At 31.3% G+C, this 22,388-nt stretch overlaps 1 protein-coding gene across 1 annotated transcript; it reads left to right on the top strand.

Annotated features, from left to right (window-relative positions):
- The first annotated feature begins 1,173 nt into the window (after positions 1–1,173).
- On the top strand, positions 1,174–2,567 carry LOC107414786 (polygalacturonase). Its single transcript, XM_025074133.2, has 4 exons — positions 1,174–1,320; positions 1,449–1,616; positions 1,986–2,396; positions 2,502–2,567. The coding sequence occupies exons 1-4, from the start codon at positions 1,174–1,176 to the stop codon at positions 2,565–2,567; spliced, it is 792 nt and encodes a 263-aa protein (XP_024929901.2).
- Positions 2,568–22,388: the final 19,821 nt, after the last annotated feature.

Raw genomic sequence — 22,388 nt, 5'->3', positions numbered from 1 at the left:
GAACCTATCGCTGCATCATCTATATTTTTAAAGGATTAATATGCGAAACAAAATAGATATTTAATACGGATCTTATTTTTATTGTCTACATCATCATGTCTTCTAAAATAAAATGGAAGATAGCTTTAAAAACCGAGGAGATCAATTCTATATAAGATATTTAGTATTGCAAATATATGTGTGTATATATATATATATATATGATATAGATTTTTGACATAGTATATTACTTAGTTTATTTTATGGTATCAAATATTGATATGGCACAAAATCAAATGAAAGTAAAGAAGAAAATGCATAAGATTTTCAATTTTTTTCTAAAAAAATTCAGTGTTATTTAAGCATTATGTGAGAATTTATTGACTTCCATTAAAGAGTTTATTTTTCCTTACTAGATTTTTAATATTAAGGAAAAAAAAAAACAAAACAAAACAAAAATGCTTTGATAGATAATATATATATATATATATATATATGTGTGTGTGTGTGTGTGTGGATCCTATCCCTAAATAACCAATTATAAAAGTGAGTTAGGTAGCTCACTAGATTGTTATTGATAATATATATATATATATATATATATACAAATTTAATAGTTACGTAGTATTGCAAATATATATATTGATATATGTATATATACGGATTTAATATAGTAAGAGGTTTATAAAAAGAGATTATGAAAGAGACTTACGTAAGTCATGCATAAAGTGACCATAAAATTTACATTTTTTTAAATTATATTTTCAGCTTTTAGTTCTTTTATAGACCCTTAATTGAAAAGAGATACACATTAAAATAACATGCATTCAATACTATATATAAGATCCCAAGAAATTAAAGAAAATTTGTTAAAATTTTGAAATGAATATATTTAAAAAAAAAGTGAAAACAATATATATATATATATATATATATTTATGTAGTGGCTAAGTTTTAACACACCAACTTCACTAGCATAAAAATCAACTAGCATCCTTTCTCGTAGGTACCAACTCCTAAATATGTGTCATTATAGGCAAGCAGTTATATTATAAGGTGTGCGAATGAGTGCATGAATTTTACTAATGACCCTTATAAATTAATGTCTCAGTTAAAACTTTCTTATTTTGGTAGTGCTAAAATCTACTACTTCCTCGTCTCCTTCGGGTCATTTTGCGAAGCATATGCACCAACATGGGTTTGAGGTTCATTAATTTCCCAACAATATGCTTCATCTTCTTATTGTCTTTTAAAGTAGTAAATGGTGATCCTGCTGATGGAGTTTTCAATGTAAAGGACTTTGGTGCTCTGGCCAATGGCAAGAATGATGATGCCAAGGTGGTGTGCCTCCATATAATTCCGACTATATATATATATATGTATATATGTTAAAATAGATAAAGATTAATTCCAAATCATTCGTTTATTTTTTTTTTTATTATTATTATTAATTTTTTTTTGCCCCGCAGGCATTTTTAAGTGCTTCGACAAAAGCTTGTAACTCTAACATAGCAGCAAAGGTGTTGGTCCCAGAAGGAACATACCTAGTGAGTTTGGCTAAGTTCCAAGGCCCATGCAAAGCACCAACTGTATTTGAGGTTCATGGAGTTGTCAATGCTCTTCCTCGTTTAGAGTTGGTGGATAAGGAAAACTGGATTGCATTTCAATACCTCATCAATTTCACACTCCCTAGGGCTGGAGTTTTCCATGGCCAAGGAGCCACTGCTTGGTCGCAAAACACTTGCTCCAAAAATTCCAATTGCAAACTTCCTATTGTTAAGTCCTACAATAATTTGTGATTCTCTAATTTCATATAATTACTTCCATAATATCATTCATTTATAAGCTACCTGGTCGATTAATCAATGAACTATGTTTTGTCTTTTTACTGGACATACAACAGTCATTGCTATTCAACTTCTTAAACGATTCGACAGTTGAAGGAATACAATCCGTGGACAATAAATTCTTCCACATTAACATTTTGGGTTGTAACAATTTTGAAGATAAAATCCATCAAAATTTCAGCACCAGCAGAAAATCTCAACACAGATGGAATCCATATTGGAAACTCAAATGGCATTGAGATCTCGAGTTCAGTAATAGGCACCGGAGATGATTGCGTATCTCTTGGACAAGGAAGTAAAAACATCAACATTTTCGACGTTTTCTGTGGGCCAGCCCATGGAATTAGCGTAGGAAGTCTTGGCAAAACTCTCAATGATGAAATGGTTGGATTGACAGTGAGGAATTGCACCTTCACTGGGACTGATAATGGTGTTAGAATCAAGACATGGCCTGACTGTGCTGATGGGATTGCTTCTGATTTTGTCTTCGATGATATTGTGATGAACAATGTGCAAAATCCTATTGTCACAGATCAGCAATACTGCGCTCACAATAAATGCAATCTTAAGGTACAAACTACAAAGAAATTCAAATTTTAATTTAACACAAAGAAAAATATGGAAATATGCGTATAATTTCTTTGTTCTTTTTCTTTTTTCCCTCCAATTTTTCAGGTGCCTTCACGCATAAAAGCCAGCAATGTGAGTTTCAAGAGAATCCGTGGAATCTCTGCTTCTTAACAAGGACAACTGACTGTTCACCTATCTTTTGTACTTACGAGATGTTGTATCAGTTATGTAGTTGTCATTATCACTTGTATATACGAAGTTAGCTATTATAGTTTATCTGATTTATCTCTTGTACACTCTGGTTTCCATATAACTAACTGTTCACGTAGTCAATGAATAAAATTACTCTCTTTACTATTGTCATTATCTTATATGGTGTCAGAGCCTCCCCTACTCAAATGAGTTGTTTTCTTTTCTCATTCTCATCCTCATCATGTCAACTGACTCCACATCCATATCAAAACACACTTCTGCCAATCCTTTCATTGTCACTACCGAACCACTTTTTACTAACAGAAATCTTGTGGTTATCAATGTTGCAACCCAAGCTCCATTAAAGTTGATAGAAACTACTTATTTTCCCTGGAAAAAGCAATTCGTTAAATTCCTTTTTTGATAGGATACGATCTATATGGGTTCATTGATGGAACATTACCATGTCCATCACCAGTCTTATCTGATTCCACTAGTTTTCCAAATCCTGACTATACATTCTAGGTTCGTCAGGATTCTCTCCTTCCCAGTGCTATTTTAGCATCACTGTCTCCATATGTTCATCGATTCGTGTCAGGTGCCAAAACATCTATAGAAGCATGGCAAAAACTAGCCCTCACATTTGCCAAACCATCCAGACCACGGTTAATGAGACTTTGTGAACAGCTTATTCGTTCACAAGGCACACGTACAATCATGGAATACTTATAGGATGTCAAAACCGCTGTTGATGAGCTTTTTCTGATTGATAATCTCGTTAGCAATGATGATCTTATCCATTGGTTTCGAAAACATTTCTGTTGCCTTTCGAACCCAAGATACATCTATTTTGTTCGAAGAACTCTATGAAAAATTAGTGGAGCATGACTACTACAGGAAACAGCTAGCACCAAAATCAGATGATTTTTCCATGACTGTCAACACTATGAGCAAAGCTTCTTTCACAAAAAATAATACTTCCAGAAACTATCCTTCTCGATACAATAATGCTACCTCACTTTCTCGGTGACCTAGCTTCACCCCAGCTGCTGCCACTAGTCCAAATACTCGCCCACCCAACTCTTCGGCACCGTATAAAGGAAGGTGTCAAATTTGCTTGATTCAAGGTCACTCTGCCCGATTTTGCTCCTTGTTGTGACAATAGTGGATGTAAGCTCCCCAACAACAATCCTCTTTTCCTCTCTTATGCCCCTGCCTCAGGCTTATGCAACTGGTTCTATTCTTGGACCACCTCCATCAAATACACCTTGGTTACTCAATTCTGGAGCTTCTCACCATATTTCAACAGATCTTCAGAATTTATCAATGCACTTTGAATATGATGGAACCAATGAGATTGTTGTAGGTAATGGCCATAAATTACCTATTACTCACACCGGTGCCATTACCCTTTCTTCTTCCTCTACTTCTTTTTTATTGCACAATGTCCTTTGTGTTCCACGGATGAAATGTATTCTGCTATCTATCTCCAAATTTTGTAAATCTAATAATGTTTCAATTGAATTTTTCTCACATGGTTTTCTTGTCAAGGATCTACGGACGGGCACGGTGCCTCACAGGACCTTTTAATGGTGACATCTATGAATGGTTGACCTATGTTTCCCAACCTCCCCTCTTTTCTTTTAATTTTTCAGCTGTCAAAACGAGTCTCCAAGATTAGCATCAACACCTTAGACATCCATCTGACAATATTCTTCGTCAACTTGTCTCAAAATATTCTTTTCCTGTATCTTCCACAAATAAATTTATCTGTGATTCATGTAGGTACAATAAGTCTCATAGACTACCATTTGGTCTCTCTTCCTTGTCGAGTTCTTAATCTTTCCAACTTGATTATTCCGATGTATGGGCCTATGTCCATAACTTCTTATGGTGGATTTAACTATTACATTATTCAAAGTATGTGTGGTTATTTCCTCAAATTAAAATCTAATGTTGCAAATACTTTCATTATTTTTAAATGTATGGTTGAAAAATATTTTCAATTACCTATTATATCCTACTCCATCTTCTACAACACAACCCGTGACCTCTACATTCCAACCTGTGACTTATACTTTATCTCCTTCTCTCTTATCTTTCTCTCCGCAATTTCTTCCTATTCTATCACATCACTCTCCTCCAAATTCAACTTGGTTCCCACCTACCCATGTCCTTCTCTCACGTCTCTCTCAAAACAATCTCTCTCCCTCTTCTACTTCATCTACACATGGGTATCGGCCATCACATGAATGTCACCATGAAACCTGTAGCACCACGCCTCCACCTACCACCTCTTCACAACAATTAATTCATGATCCCTGTTCTCCTATTCTTCTTTCAGAACCCAATAAACACACCCACTCCATGCGTACTCACGCACTTAACCAAATATTCAAACCAAGAATCCTGTCTAACTTCTTTTCTGCCTCTAAGCTTTCACTTGCTTTAGATGTGGAACCGCGAACAGAGGCTCAAGCCCTCAAAACTCCTCACTGGCATAAGGCTTTGGAATCTGAATATCAAGCTCTTCTCCTAATCACACCTGGGAACCGATGCCTCCTAATTCCTCATAAAATGTGGTTGACTGCAAATGGATTTTTCAGATAAAATGAAACTCAAATGGGTCTGTGCAGCACTATAAGGCACATCTTATTGCCAAAGGTTTCCAACAAAGGCTAGGAGTTGATTATGCTGACACATTAAATCCTGTTGTCAAGTTGGCCACCATTTGAGTGGTCCTGTGTGCTGCACTTTCTCACAACTGGCCTCTTTGCCAGTTGGACATCAATAATGCTTTTCTTCATGGCTCACTCTAGGAAGAAGTGTACATGTCTCAACCACTAGGATTCATTGACTCAACATATCCCTCCTATGTGTGTAAATTACACAAGGCCATTTACAGACTTAAGTAAGCTCCACGGGCTTAGTTCCACACCTTAAAGGAATTTCTTCTATTTTATGGCTTCAAAAATTCTTATGCTGACACATAACTCTTTATTTATCACTCTCAAGGCTATACAATGTACCTCCTGGTATATGTCGATGACATTGTTCGCACCGGAAGTGACTCTCTCATTCTTAACAAGTTTGTCTCATCCCTTTCTGCTCGGTTCTCCATTAAAGATCTTGGTTGTCTCCATCATTTTCTTGGGATTGAAGTTACTTGTTCAGCTATAGGGTTGTTTCTATCTCAACGGAAATATATACTTGACATTTTGGATAAGGCTGACATGACCATAGCCAATGGTGTTGCCACTCCAATGCCCTCCACGTCTGCTCTTCACATTGCAGATGGCACCCCACTTGCTTCAACAATACAGTTTTGACAAATTGTTGGCTACTTACAATATCTGTCTTTGACTCATTCAGATATTGCTTTCTTTGTAAATAAGCTCTCCCAATTTCTGCACAAGCCAACTGATGTACACTAGACAGCAACTAAATGCCTTCTTCGTTATCTTATTCACACTGTTTCTCATGGTCTTTTCCTTAAAAAGAACTCTCCTCTTCAATTACATGCCTTTTCAGATGTGGATTTGGCTGGTAACCATGATGACTACACTTCTACAACTGGTTACATTATATTCCTTGGCAGCAACCCCATTTTGTGGTTCTCACATAAGCAATGTTCAGTTTCTCTTTCTTCCACTGAAGCTGAATATCGTGCAGTAGCTCATACCACCTCAGAACTCTGCTGGCTTATCTCTCTTCTCAATGAACTTCACATTCGGTCTTCCACCATCCCTACCATCTATTGTAACAATTTGGGAACTACCTATGTTTGTGCAAATCTGAAAATCCACTCCAAGATGAAGCATGTCCACATTGACTTCCACTTTGTCCATGACAAGGTTCAAGATGGCACCATTCGAGTTTCTCATGTCTCCAACAACGATCAGCTTGCTGATACTCTCACCAAACTAGTGTCTCAACGAACATTTCAGCTTTTTAGACAAAAATTGGTGTCCTTGAAGGACCTTCAATCTTGAGGGGGGATAACAAGGACACATGACTGTTCACCTATCTTTTGTACTTATCAGATGTTGTATTAGTTATGTAGTTATCATTATCACTTGTATATAGGAAGTTAGATAGTTTATCTGGTTTATCTTTTGTACACTCTATTTTCTATATAACTGTTCACGTAGTCAATGAATAAAACAACTTTCTCTTTACTATTGTGATTATCTTATACTTCTGAGGTTACGGTAACTCTGATTTGCAGTGAAAGGTTTCAATGTAAAAATGTGGAGATTGGGAACATAAATTTGGTGCACAGTGGAAGTGATGGTCCAGCTACATCTTCATGTTCTAACATTAAGCCTCTCTTACTTGGAAAACAAATACCACCCACTTGTGTCTAGAGCATCCATATATAATGTATTTCTTTCTTACAATTGTATGAATTACTCACCTCAATTCAAGATAATTTGGAATCTCAATTGGAATAAGTTCAAATGGTTTTTTTTTTAATTAAAGAAAAAACGAAACAATCTAATAAACAATAGGTGCAGATTATCAAGTAAGTTGATAACTAACATAACTGTAATTCTTTAAGTAAATGCCGAAAGTGCCCTTGAATTATTTGGATTATGATTTCAATTTCAATTTTAGTAGGTTAGGATACAGTGCTAGGGGTGTACGGCTGTCAAAAAGAATTGATTAACCAACCAACTCGGCTAATCCATTCCAGTCTTATTTGTTTGTACTGGTTATTTCATAGGAATGGAATTGGATGGTTTCAAAAATTAAAAACCAATAATCGGATTGATTAGTATTAGTCTCAAGAGGGGGAAAAAAATGAAATCAATCTAAAACAAATCAATTAAAATATAAATAGTTAAAAATATTATATTATAAAATAATTGTAAATTATTGGTTTTTATTTTTTTTATTTTTTATATTGGTTTGCATTATTTAGTTAAAAAATAAAATATATTAAAAAGGTTATGTTACTTGTTTGAATTCAATTCCTATGTGTCTATATGACCTGGAAATGGTAAAAAAAATGTTCTTTGAAAAGAAAATAATTCAATAGAAGAAGCCAAACTCAAGGATCATAACGAATTAGAGCATTGAATCATATATATACATATATGGTTTCACCATAGAGAAGACTCTATAAGTTCACTTTACAAAATAAGAATTTAACGTAGAATATCATTTTAGAATGATCAATTTTGCTATAGAGTTAATGCTCTATCACATAAGTTACCTAAAAAATGGATTAGTCCACTTTAGAAAAGAAGGCCATCCTAAAATGATATTCAGCATCAATTTCTTACCTTACATGGTGAATCTGGTTCACTTTATAGTAAAATTATATATATATATATATATATATATATAATATTAAGGATTTTTTGAATTAATGGCCTCTTATTTTTAGCTTGTGTTACATTCTTAACCTTGATTTCATTTTTTAGGCACTTTCATCCCGTGAGTTTGGTTGCTTTTGCACTGTCATTCCTCCACCCAATTCCTATCCAAAATTTCATTAAGTAAGAGGGATCAAAGTGCAAATTTGACATTATTATGGGATTTTATATGCAAAAAGCAATTAAAAAAAGAAAAGAATATTTTTAAAGCAAAACTATTTTTCAAATTAATAATATTTAAAAATACAAATTATATTTACGTTATAAAAAAATTATGGGAAAAAACTGAATAATTCTTAAAAAATTTTAAAATTTGTTTAAACATCAAATAGAGATAAAATTTTATATAAACTATTTTTTGTAAAAAAATTAATTTTTTTTAATATTGCTTTCATTTATTTATTGTAAAAATTTGTTTTTATTAGAAGAGACGCTTTTATATCTAGTGTTTTAATTTTTATTCTCTCAAATAAATTTCAAAAATTTTAAAACTGTCCAAGAAAAATTAATATTCAGTTCATTTATTTTTTAAACATGTCTCCGTATGTAAAATAATATAATTTTTAAAATATCAAAAGTTGTAAGATTTTTAAAATTTAAATTATTTTTGGAAAAAAATTTCAATGTTTTTCAAATTGTTTTTATCAATTTGTTTTAATTTAATAAATAAAATTTATTATATTTTTAAATAATTATTAATTTAAAAATATTTTATCTTAAAAAAATAGTCTTTGCTTGTAAAGCCCCATAACCATGTCTTTTAGTCCCTTGTACTTAATAGAATTTTGGATGAAAATGAGCTAAAAGACTAACAGTGCAAAAGAAACCCAACCTATCAAATAAAAATGCCTTAAAAAAATTTTTTAAAAATAAAAAAAGGGAAAAAGGTTTTATCCCATTGTTGCCTATTGAACTATCAGGATTATAGCATGTTGGCCTGTGACCTTTCAAATTGATGCTAGTGTTCCTTGAACTTGAAAAAATGTTCACTATAACCACAACATGTTAACGCAGATTAATTTTGGCCGTTAAGTGTCACATATCACGGTAGGGCAGTATTATCATTTTAATTAAAAAAAAAAAAATTACACCAATGCCTCCTTAACTATTGCAAATTGCACCTTATAACCAAAAAATATATTTAAAATGCTAAAAAAATTTTCAATTCCCAGAAAATTCAAAAATTCCTGAAAATAAATTAACGTATTATTGAAAGATTGGAAACTACCATCTCATCTTGTACAATTTATTATTTCTTCTTTAATTTAAAAGCAGGACCACTAGTGTATAAAATCCCATATATATTAATATTCAAAAGCTTTGACCAATAATGATATCCTATATTTTTAAACAAAAATAAAAATAAAAATACCCTAGATATATACGCTCCACAAGCATACGCTAATCCAAATATTTACTTTACCATTTACCAAATATATAGATACGGAAAGTTTTCTACCCAGAATATGTGCATTTTAATAAAATACAGCAATATATGTAGTTTTACAAAAATTTATATACATACATATATATATATATATATATATAGAAACATAGACATTTTATTATACAAATTATTAAATCGATCATATTGCTAACTATGTATAAACAAATATGATGGAATGCTAGTTTAAGGCCAATTGAACAGGTTGCCAATTTTATTTTTATTTTATTTTATTTCTTTGTTTTATTGGTTTCGTTACTCAGCATTTAGTTCTTTTAGATAAGCCTTAATTGATAAGAGATGCACATTAAAAGAACATACATTCAATACTATGTATAACATCCCAACAAACTGAAGAAAATTTGTTAGAAATTTGAAATGAGAATTTCTTAAAAATAAACAGAAAAAAATGATAGTGGCTAAGTTTTAACACGCCAACTTAACTAGCATCCTTCATGACCAGAAAACCTCAACTAGCATCCTTTCTCTTAGATACCAACTCCTAAATATGTGTTATTATAAGCAAGCAGTTATATTGTAAGCTGCCGAAAAATGCTAAATGGAGGTATCAGAATTAGTGGATGAATTTTACTGAAGACCCTTATAAATTAATGCCTCCAACACCTTGGTGTAAAACAATTCAGAACACTAAACAAGCTTTCTTATTTGTAAAGTACTATAATACACTACTACTTTTCCTCTAGGTCATCTTGCGAAGCATATATACACCAAAATGGGTTTGAGGTTCATTAAATTTCCAACAATATGCTCAATCTTCTTATTGTTTTCAATATTAGCAAATGGTGATCCTGCTAATGGAGTTTTCAATGTAAAGGACTTTGGTGCTCTGGCCAATGGCAAGAATGATGATGCAAAGGTGGTGTGCCTCCGTATAAATTCAATTATATATTAAAATAGAACTAATATTAAGTCCTTTATTTATTTGATTCTCATATATATATATATGATTTTTATGGTGCAGGCATTTTTAAGTGCTTGGACAAAAGCTTGTAATTCTAACATAGCAGCAAAGGTGTTGGTCCCAGAAGGAACGTACCTCGTAAGTTTAACTAAATTCCAAGGCCCATGCAAAGCACCAACTGTATTTGAGATTCATGGAGTTGTCAATGCTCCTCCTGGTGTGGAATTGGTGGATAAGGAAAACTGGATTGCATTTCAATACCTCAGCCATTTCACACTCACTGGGACTGGAGTTTTCCATGGCCAAGGAGCTACTGCTTGGTCGCAAAACACTTGCTCCAAAAATTCCAATTGCAAATTTCCTACTGTAAGTCCAATTACAAATTAACTACATGGCTTATGTAATTACTCCTACAATATCATTCATTAAGCTGACTGGTCGATTAAGATCAATGAACTATGTTCTGTTTTTTTATTGGACGTGCAACAGTCATTGCGATTCAACTTCCTAAACGATTCGACAATTCAAGGAATACAATCTGTTGACAGTAAATTATTCCACATTAACATTTTGGGTTGCAACAATTTGAAGATAAAATCCATCAAAATTTCAGCACCAGCAGAAAGTCTCAACACAGATGGAATCCATATTGGAAACTCAAATGGCATTGAGATCTCGAGTTCAGTAATAGGCACCGGAGATGATTGCGTATCTCTTGGACAAGGAAGTAAAAACATCAACATTTCAGACGTTTTCTGTGGACCAGGCCATGGAATTAGCGTAGGAAGTCTTGGCAAAACTCTCAATGATGAAGTAATTGGATTGACAGTCAGGAATTGCACCTTCATTGGGACTGATAATGGTGTCAGAATTAAGACATGGCCTGATTCTGCTGATGGGATTGCTTCCAATTTTGTCTTCGATGATATTGTGATGAACAATGTGCAAAATCCTATTGTTATAGATCAGCAATACTGCCCCTATAATAAATGCAATCTTAAGGTACAGCAAAATTAATTTCAGATTTTAATTTAACACAAAGAAAAATATGGAAATATGCATATGTGAAAAATTGATATATATATATATATATATATATTTTTTTTTTTTCTCTGCAATTTTTCAGGTGCCTTCACGCATAAAAGTCAGCAATGTAAGTTTCAAGAGAATCCGTGGAACCTCTGCTTCTAAAGTTGCGGTAACCCTGGTTTGCAGCGGAAGGTTTCCATGTAAAAATGTGAAGATTGGGGACATAAATTTGGTGCACAATGGAAGTGATGGTCCAGCTACATCTTCATGTTCTAACATTAAGCCTCTCTTAATTGGAAAACAAATACCACCCACTTGTGTCTAGATCACCTTTATATGTATTCCTTTCTTACGATTATATGAATTAATTACCTCTATTCAACTGAATTTGGAATCTATATTGGAAGGTCAAATTATTTATTTATCCCCAAAAAAAAGATAAAATTAAATTTTTAAAAAAAAAATCTGATGACCAATAGCGCACGTTATTATTATTATTTATTATTATTTTGTGAATAATAGCGCACGTTATAACTAACATAACTATCATTCTGTAACTCAATACCGAAAGTGTCCTTGTGCAGCTTTTAAACCACACATGACACATACTGCAACATTATATGAAAATTTGGTTTCAAGTGGCGATGCTATACAATTCATTCGCAGTGAAAAATTTGGCATCAATTGATCAAGATCTCATGCTTGATGCCAACAAACTTGTGGCTTTTTGCATTGGAGATTCACTCATTATGGTATGGCAGTTTGTTTTATATCCACCTTAAATACTAAATGGAGGTTTTGTTTGTCATTAATATTAGACTTATCAAAAAATTTAATCAAATTTATTAACCAAATATCATGTCAGATGATGTAGTAATATTTAATTTGCTTATTTTTTAAATTTACTTGTCTATTTTCATTTATTCATATTTAGCTTTTATAAATATATCAAAACAATAATATCTTAATACATATTATGTAATAAATAAATTTGATAATATTTTGATATCCTATAGCGTTACTATTTGTTTTGTATCACCTTAAATACTAAAGGAAGGAGGAAGTGAAAGAATTAATAGTGGACGAACTTTTTCATGACTTGTAAAATAGTACTTCCCCAACACAAAATCAAAAGGATTGAAAAACAAAATTACACCAACATATATAACATCCAGGTTTTTATTTGTGATTCATTAATTTTCCAAAGGTATATGATCAATCTTCTTGTTGTTTCTATAGCATCCAATTCCTATGCTGCTAATGGAATTTCAATGTAAGTGACTTTGGTGCTGTGGGGGATGAAAAGAATGATGATGCACAGGTTACATATACATCTTATATGAATTCAGCGCTGTAGCATTTTTCTTTTTCTTATATAAGATGGTCAGGTTGACTAATTTTGCAATTGTGAATTATGGACAAGGTTCAATTATTATTATTATTATTTACTCATTATAAGTAGTATATGGTATATGAGTTTTGATAACATTCATTTAGCTTTTTTAATCTTTTAGTATTTTACTCGACTTATATAAAAGAAAAATGTATTTGTCATCATTGGTGAATGATCATCAATGAGACCTACATGTCAAATAATAATTTAAATAATTACTATTAGAAGATTTATTTTTAGGATTTTAGAATATAAAAATGTATTTATTACCACTGGTGAATGATTATCAATGAACCTATATGCCAAATAATAGTTTAAATAATTACTATTAAAATATTCATTTTTAGGGTTTTAGAATATATATTTAAATCTTAGCTCTTATAAAGATATAAAGACAGATAAGTGAAATCCTGATAAAAAATTTACTAGATTGTCCTAGTGAGAGATTAACTATAAAGATATCTAAATAGTATTTGAAATGTATTTAACCAATTCCAAGTTTATAAGGCTAGAAAATGGGCAATGTTATTACCATAAGCAAAATAACATTACACAGTATTTTAATGCTCTTTTGCATTTCTCGTACTTTTTCATTGTTGTGGGTTGTTAATCCTCTTTTCCCTTAGTTTTCCATTCAGTTCAAATTTAAAATAGTAAAATGTTATCATTTGCTTTATAGCATGATTTCCGTATTCCATAAGAAATATAAATTAAGATGGTAAAGTTCTAAACTTCAAATTATATAAATATTACACTTCGTAAAAAAATAGTCCCATCTGTTAAAATAATAATAATAATTTTAGAAAAGAAAAATGAAGGATACATGCAAATTATTTTAATGATAAAATAATAAAAATTTTAAAATTTACATATGTATAAAATATAATTATTCTTAATTTCAACAAAAACTGAGGGTAAGAAATCATTAAAAATTATGGAAATAAGTGACTGAAAATTCACATGCAAAAAACGACAAAATCAAAATAGAAAAAAATGGTGCATTACAATCCGGTGGAAACAGGGCTTTAAGCTTTTTGATTTTTTTTAAATTGCATATAGTATGTAAGGAAAAAAAAGAGTAAGAAAATTAGTTATAAATAGGTATTTGGCCCCCTTAATTTGTTTTTTTATTTTTAAAAAAGGTATATCTTGTATATATACATTACTATTTTATGCAGGCATTTATTAATCTAAAATTAGTATTTATTAAAATTTTGATATCTCGCTTTTTTTTTCTACTTTATTTATTTTATGATTTTTTATTAGTTATTAGTGTACTTTTATATTTATTTAATGATTTTTATTTATTTAATGACTTACCTATTAATGATTTTTTTAAATATTCTTTAAGAAAATATTGTACAAAATTATTGTAAAGTCCAACAAATAATTCTTTTATTTTACTAACACTTAAATTATTAATAATAATGTATGCAAGTAAATATTGTTTTTTAAAGCCTACATTATATATGGTTCAAACCCATAATTTGAATCTCTTCACAACCTGTTAAACTAATTTTGACTAAAATTCTACTAAGCATAACCAACACTACACGAAAATTGACATCTAGTGACACTCACTTACCGATGCTATGAAACAAATGCGTCTGAAAAAACAAAACTGTGACTCTAAGGTTAACGCATCAGTAAAAATTCAATAAGTATACGACGTATCCAAAAACTATCAACCTCAAAAGGTCGCTAAAAACAAAAACACACGACACATCTGTTAAAGGTCGCTAAATGTGGGGCTGACCAAAATCGCCATTAATACTACGTGTATATTTTATTTGAATTGTATTGTACGTCTAAATGCTACTCATGAAAAATGAATACCAACCACTATCTATATTTACATAATAATAAATTTTAATTATACAAGGTTGTTGTTCAATTATATAATTTTTCTTATACAGTTTATTCTTACAAATCTCTTAAATAGTATTCTTTTATTTCAACTACAAATAACTAATAAAAATATTAGAGTATCATAACTGAGTTTTTTTTTTTTTTTAAATAAAGGTAACAGGCGACGCTCTATTTAGATTGTGTGTCGTCTGTTATCTTCCCTTTACTTTTTAATTTTTTTTTTTTAGTTTTTTTAAACAATCTAATTTTATTTCAACAATAAATAACCAGTAAAAATATTAGAGTAACAAAACTGAGATTTTTTTTATTTTAATATATAGTTAACAGGTGATGCACTATTTAGATTGTGCGTCGCCTGTTCTCTCCTATTTTTTTTTTTTTTAGTTCTTTTAATTAATCTAATTTTATTTCAACAACAAATAAGCAGTAAAAATATTAGAGTGACATAACTGAGCTGTTTTTTTTAATTATTATATATGTTACAGGCAAGGTATTAATTAGATTGTGCATCCCCTGTTCTCTTCCCTTTACTTTCTAATTTTTTTTATTTTTCTAAACAATCTAATTTTATTTCAACAATAAATAACTAGTAAAAATAGTAGAACGACAAAAGTGAGATTTTGTTTTTATATAGTTAACAGACGATGCACTATAAAGATTATGCTTCGCCTGTTCACTCCTCCTTTTTTTTTTTTTAGTTCTGTTAATCAATCTAATTTTAATTCAACAATAAATAATCCATAAAAATATTAAAGTAAAATAACTGAGCTGATTTTTTTTTTTTTTTTGGTTATATATGTAATAGGCGACGCACCAATAAAAATATTAGTGAGCCAAAACTAAGCTGGTTTTTTTTTTTTTTTTTTATATATAGTTAACCGGCGATGCATTATTTAGATTGTACGTCACCTGTTCTTTCCTCATCTTTTTTTTTTTAGTTCTTTTAATTAATCTAATTTCATTTCAACAATTAATAATCAGTAAAAATATTAGAGCACCAAAATTGAGCTTTTTTTTTTTTTATATAGTTAACATGCGACGCACAATCTAATTAATCTAAATAATGTGTCGCCTGTTCTCTCCTCATCCTTTTTTTTTTCAATTTTTTTAATCAATCTAATTTTATTTCAGCAACAAATAACCAGTAAAAATATTAGAACACCAAAACTGAGGCTTTTTTTTTATATAATTAACAGGCGCCGCACTATTTAGTTTGTGCATCGCCTGTTCTCTTTTTTTTAATTTTTTTTTTTTTAGTTCTTTTAAACATGTACAAACCCATTTAAAAAAAAAAAATCAGATAGGGCCATGTCGAAAATTGAACCCAGAACCTCGTACACTATCAAGAAACCACCACATCACCAGACCAAATGACTTGAATGTAATAATACAATAAAAACTAGCTAATATAGTTTTAGACAATGCATTATTTTAAGAAAGAGTCGCCAAATAGATGAAAATGCGATGCATTCTTCAAAATATGTTGTCTCCTTTTCTTTTTTTTTTCAATTTTTTTATTTAAACATTTAGAAACCCATCCAGATGACTTGGATGTAATAATACAACAAAAACTAGATAATATAGTTTTAGACGATGCATTATTTTAAGAAAGAGTCGCCAAATAAATGAAAATGCGACGCATTCTTCAAAAAATGTTGTCGCCTTTTCTTTTTTTTTCAATTTTTTTTTATTTAAACATTTAGAAACTCATAAAAATAAAATAAAATCAAATAGGACCATACTAAGAATTGAACCCAGGACCTCCTTCACTCTCAAAGAATCACCACACCACCAAGCCAAATGACTTGGATGTAATAATACAATAAGAAATAACTAATATAGTTTTAGGTGACGCATTCTTTTAACAACTGTATCACCGTTTCACCCAAACAATTTTTAACTTTTTTTCAATTTGAAAGTTGTTTTTAGTAATTTTTTTAATTTTGCAAATATGCTTTTTTTTTTTAATTTATAGATGAGCAATCAACAAAACTAATTAAAGATTAAAAAAAAAAAACATGGAATAGGCGATGCGTTTTAATGGAAATGAAGTTAATAGACTTTCAATTTTTAAAAACAAGTAAACTATCATTGACCACAAATACATGAAAGTTAAGCTCATTTAACATACTTATGTAGATAAATTGGTTAATAAATGCTTGTTGAATTAGAATTCTATATTTGGTACCCTATCTCAAATTAGATCTTGAGATATTTTGTGTCTCGTCTATACACATATATGTGAATAATTGAGAAGAGCATTGACAAAACTATTTTCTATTTTTAGATCCATGGAATTTATGCTCATTGGAATGCTACATGAATATATTGGTAGATTAACAATTAAAAAATTATTTAAAGATTATAAAGAAAATAATAAAAAATAATATAGGCGACACTTTTCGACCATAATGCGTCGCTTGATCCCACAATTCAAGAACAAGCGACCCTTCTTGAAGAGAATGCGTCTCTTATTCTCTCAATTAAAAAAAAAACAAAAATTTTAAAAGACATGCAAAAAAATGCAATTGGGAGCAAAGACGCGTTTTTGCCATTTTTTGAAAAATTTTGGCGCGTTTTAAAATTTTTATGCACTCCTTTAAATCTCTTTTCTTTTTTAAAACTACATCAAGTACACTACCTAATATATATTAGATTTGGAATCAATCTAAAAGAGACTTGAAGAGTGAGATATTTCGGGTTTCATTTTTCATTTGCCTACATTGCCGTCGGCCGAGAAGCTGGATTTCTCTGTGTCGCCCTCGTGATTTTCTGGGTTTCTTTTTTCTTTGTCTCCATCGTTTAGGTGAGTTTCTTTTTTCTTTGTAGTTGGAGATAGATTTTTTTTTTTTTTCATTTTAACCGCAGGTTAGGCTAGTTGGGTTTTATTAATCTTGCTTTTGTAGAAATTTTGTTTGTGATATTGCTTGACATTATTTTGCTAAGTTCAACAAGTATTTTATATTGAATATCAACTTAATTCAAGATGGTCTATTGATTTAACTTCACAACAACATCGTACTTTTGTTGAAGAAGATGTTCTTGGAGATACTACGATGGCTCACAATCCATTTGTCATATAGCTACCAAGTATCGATGAAAATGATAATAAGAATGAATGTGAGAGTGACTATGTTTGTAATGACTGTGAGAGGAGAAATGTATCTCGCCAAATCTTAAAAATAATGGTAATATTTTTTAAATTTTCATTTACTAAATTACAAATTTAATAATGATTAATATTTTATTTATTTTGCAAAAGTGTTAATAATTTTTTTAATTTTTTCATATGCAATGAGGGTGTAATATCGTCAACAAGAAGACGTCAACTTTTATCTCAATGAGTATGCATTCATGGAAGTTTAATTAATATTAAATTTGTTATGAAAAAATACAATAGTTTACAAATTATGTAAAAAATATGTCAATGAGATGATATTTAATTTATTTGATAATTAATTTGTTATGACAAAATATTTATTTTAAATTTTAATATTCTAATTATTTTGGATGAAGCTAGTTTTAGTTTTTTTGTATTGTAATTATTTTTATATTTTTACTATTTTAATCAATTTCCACAAAATTAAAAAAAAAAAAAAAAAAAGAAGGGGCAACTCATTAATAAATAATGCATTGCTAAAAATCTGATGGAAAATAAATGCGTCGCTAAAAGTGTCAACGCGTCGCTAAATAGGTGACTCATTAGTGACTAATATATTTAGCGACGCACTATGAAACAGTCGCTAATATATTTTTAGCGACATTGTGGTAAAGCGTCGCTAAATAATGTGTCGCTAAAAACTCAAAGATAGGCTACTCTCATACTACGTCGCTTGTTGTCTTATGGATTTAGTGACAGGATGTTAGGCAACGCCGTGCGATACGTCATTGTTTATTTTCTGCGACGCATTTATTGCGTCATTTATCAATGCGATTCTAATAGTGCAACATGTTAAACTAGAGATATTTTCAAATGAGATTTGACCTCCCGTCCAAAACAAAAATCTTCCATATAATATATTTAAATAGTAATTTTTAAAACATAAATATAACAGCAGAGCCCATTAATCTTGACACAAAATATGCTTGGTGCTTGTTGGGGAAACTATATCAGCTTGTTTATGCCCATGTGGATCTACTAAATTAGTGCATCTAATATATCTTTGATCATTTTGCTTTTGATTAATTGTTCATTAGAAGCTTTTGCTTTTCATAAGCTAAACTTGCTTTTGTATCAGGTAGCAGAGCTGAAATGAAAAGTATACTGGATATCTGATATACAAAATTATGGATCTCTTTGTGGGAAGTGAATCATTTCAAGCTCAATCTCACTTGTATAAGTATATTTTCAACTACATTAGTTCCATGTCTCTTGAATGCATAGTTGAGCTTAGTAAACATAATCCATAACCATAGCAAACATATCACTCTCTCAAATTTGGTCACAGCACTTAACATTCACCCTTCAAAAGTAGCTTCGCTTACAGGCTAATATCCCTCTTGTTCCACTCTGTTAAAAAAAAATATAAATGAAATGAAAGCTTATCTTCCATCAATTTAAGCTTTTGGGATCAGTGGCAATTTAATTTGGTATCAGAGCCAGAGATCCAACAGGCCCTGGGTTCAAAACTCAACAAATTCACCCAAAGAATTAAAAACACATGTAAGGACCCCAAAAACAAGCCCAAAAGAGGCAAGCCTACATGTGAGGGGGAGTGGTAGAGAAAAATATAAATGAAATGAAAGTCCACCTTCCATCAGCTTAAGCTTTTAGGATCAGTGGTAATTCAACTCACTCGAGCTTCTTTGTTGCAAAACCACTTCATACAAATCGAGAACAAGGAGACAACGAAGAAGAAGAACCATATGAAAGAACCAATCTAACGCCTTCTACTAGGCTCGTACTGAAAAATAAGCTCCACTGCCTTTCTCCACATGTTCTTACACTGCTTGATCCTTGTTTGATAACTCAATAGGAATTATTGGGAAATGGGTTTAAAGGTGTCAGAGCAACTACTCCAGAGCATGAACACGGAATGAAATTCATGGAATATGCAGTGCACAACCTTGCATTTAGTAGTCTACTCAATGAAGCAATGGCCAGTGATTCTGAGATGATGAACCTGGTCATTAGAGACTGCAAACCGGTTCTCAAAGTCTTTGGTTCCCTAGTTGATGTAGGGGGAGGTACAAGAAAACTTGGTTGGGTCATCACCAAGGCAATCCCTCAGTTGAAGTGGATAATGCTTGATCTACACCATGTGGTTGCTACTTTGCCAAACACAGAGAACTTGATGTTTGTTGAAGGTGACATGTTTCATTCAATCACTCCAGCTGATAATCTTCTGCTTAAGGAATGAGTATGACCTTTTTTCCATGAATTTTGAAGTGGCCTACTCTCAAACACTCTATGTCTATGTGAAGGTCAATGGTTACTAACATTTTGAAATCAATCTAGCTACGTTAATGAAATCACTTTTTTTTTTCTTTGATGGTGAAACTTTGAATGGTCTATAGTTGATTTTACGTGTCTATGGTGACAAGGTCAGCTTGAAAATTCTAAACAAATGCAAAGAAGCAATTCCAGACGATGGAGGAAAGGTTATTATCATTGATGTAGTGATTAATAAGAATAAAGTTGAGCACCAAGTGACAGAGACGAAGCTTTTGATCGACATGTTAATGATGGCTGAAGCTAATGGAAGAGAGTAAAGCGAGAGAGACTGGAAAAAGCCCTTGTTGGAGTCTGGTTTTAGTCTCTATAACATAAGACCTATCACTGGATTAAAGTCCCTAAATGAGATTTTTCCTTAATTAATTGTAAACTATCATTTTATTGCAAAAGTTATGCTTAATTGTGCTTATTTGGAAAATAAGGTTGATGCACATTACTGGACACAATTCCTACTAGCTATAGCTTTTAGAGTAACCAATGATTTAATATAATAACAAAGCCTTGATGATTTAGAAATCTTGTGTTCAACGTTTAATACCTTTGAATTTGTATTTGTGTTGAATTGTTATTTGGGTTGTTGAATTTTATTAATGTTTTGTGACATTGCTATCTAGATTTTATGGTCAAAACTAGTTGTCTACAGAGTTGAAAGTTGTATCTGATATTATTAAGTCCATCTCTACCATGTACTGTTAAGTTCTTTCACTCCAAACAGGGTCAAGGAGTGCTTTCAACAGGCTACTCGTCTAAGAACACTTGATTCATACCAATTCACTATGTTTTGCCAACCAAAATCATTTCCTCTGTCACCAATGCCATGGCTACATATAAACCATAGAAAATCAAAAATAGATTAGTAAAAATAAAGTCATTTTATTATATAAATTAATAGATTGATCATATTCTAATTAGCATATACAAGTATGATGGAGCACTAGGGTACGGCCCATTATAGTAACTTACCAGATTTCTATTTTTTTTATTTCCATTTTTGGCTTTTAGTTCTTTTAGATGACCCTTAATTGATAAGGGATAGATATTAAAACAACATATATATACTTCAATACTATATATAAGATGCCAACAAATTAAAGAAAATTTGTTAGAAATTCGAAATGAGAAAACCTAAAAAGTAAAAAGAAAAAATTATAGTGGTTAAGTTTTAACACACGGACTTCACCAGCATCCTTGATGACCAGAAAAACTCAACCAGCATCCTTTCTCTTAGATACCAACTTCTAAATATGTGTTATTATAGGGAAGCAGTTATACTATAAGCTGCCTTAAGATGCTAAATGGAGGTATCAGAATTAGTGGATGAATTTTACCAATCGGCCTTATAAATTAATGCATCCAACGCATTTTGTAAAACAAATCAGAACACTACTCAATCAAAGCTTTCTTATTTGTATGGTGCTAGAATACAATTGATGTGATTCCGCCCGAGCCCGCTCAACCGATAACCCGCTGGGGTGCTGACTCGACACAGATGAAGACTAGGCCAATCACAAGAGCTCAAATTAAGAGATTTAAAGACAACCTGGGAGTATTTATACAGGGGGTAATCAATCTCAACAGAGCTTGTCCATACTTGAAGATGCAAAGCCTACTCTAAGCATCCAAGTGGTGGAAGCCGATACGGACCCGGGTGACGGTTTTGGTACATTTTTGGAGTCCGAGAAGCATGAAATGGTTCCAATGCTTTATGGGTTCAATCCATATGCCTAAGAGGTCATGGAATCAAGTTAAAGCAGCCTCAAATGCAATCAAAAAGGGCTTGTACGGACAGCTTCAACTATTTGGCCGAATTTGCTGTATTGCTTGCTGGCTTTACTGTATTTTACTGTATTAGCCTTTTCTTATTTTTCCAAGCATGGGCAACATGTGGGCCTTCATATTCAGTTTATTTGGCATCCTAAAAAGCATCTAGAAGCTGATTTGGAGCTCAATTTGGTCAAAGATTGGTCAAAGTCAACTTAGTCAAAAAGCTAGTATTATAGTTTCCTAATTTGATTCTACTTTTTGTTTTAGGAAATTACCATTACTTTTTAGTTTTTATTTATTTTTTTTCTGGAAAAATAAGTTTAGGAAAGTTATTATTTTATTATTTTCATTGTAAATTAATTAATTCCTAATTCAAAAATAAAGGAATTAATTAATCCAAATTAGATTAGGAAAGGAGTGACAATTTCGGCCACCATAGAACTCTTTATTGTGTGGCATGTTTTCCCTTTGATTTTAGGGTTTTATTTCATGGCTTTGTAGCCTATTTAAAGGCTTATTTTTCAATATGAATACAACTTTAAA

The sequence above is a fragment of the Ziziphus jujuba genome, chromosome 1 (assembly GCF_031755915.1).
Source record: "Ziziphus jujuba cultivar Dongzao chromosome 1, ASM3175591v1".
NCBI lineage: Eukaryota > Viridiplantae > Streptophyta > Magnoliopsida > Rosales > Rhamnaceae > Ziziphus > Ziziphus jujuba.
The sequence above is the reverse complement of the archived record's forward strand: the minus strand, read 5'-3'. Positions and strand labels throughout refer to the sequence as shown.

Coding starts and splice junctions, on each gene's coding strand:
- LOC107414786 (XM_025074133.2), top strand. CDS start 1,174: ATGGGTTTGAGGTTCATTAATTTCCCAACAATATGCTTCATCTTCTTA. Junction 1,321..1,448: donor AGAATGATGATGCCAAGGTG/GTGTGCCTCCAT, acceptor TTTGCCCCGCAG/GCATTTTTAAGTGCTTCGAC. Junction 1,617..1,985: donor CTCTTCCTCGTTTAGAGTTG/GTGGATAAGGAA, acceptor ACAATTTTGAAG/ATAAAATCCATCAAAATTTC.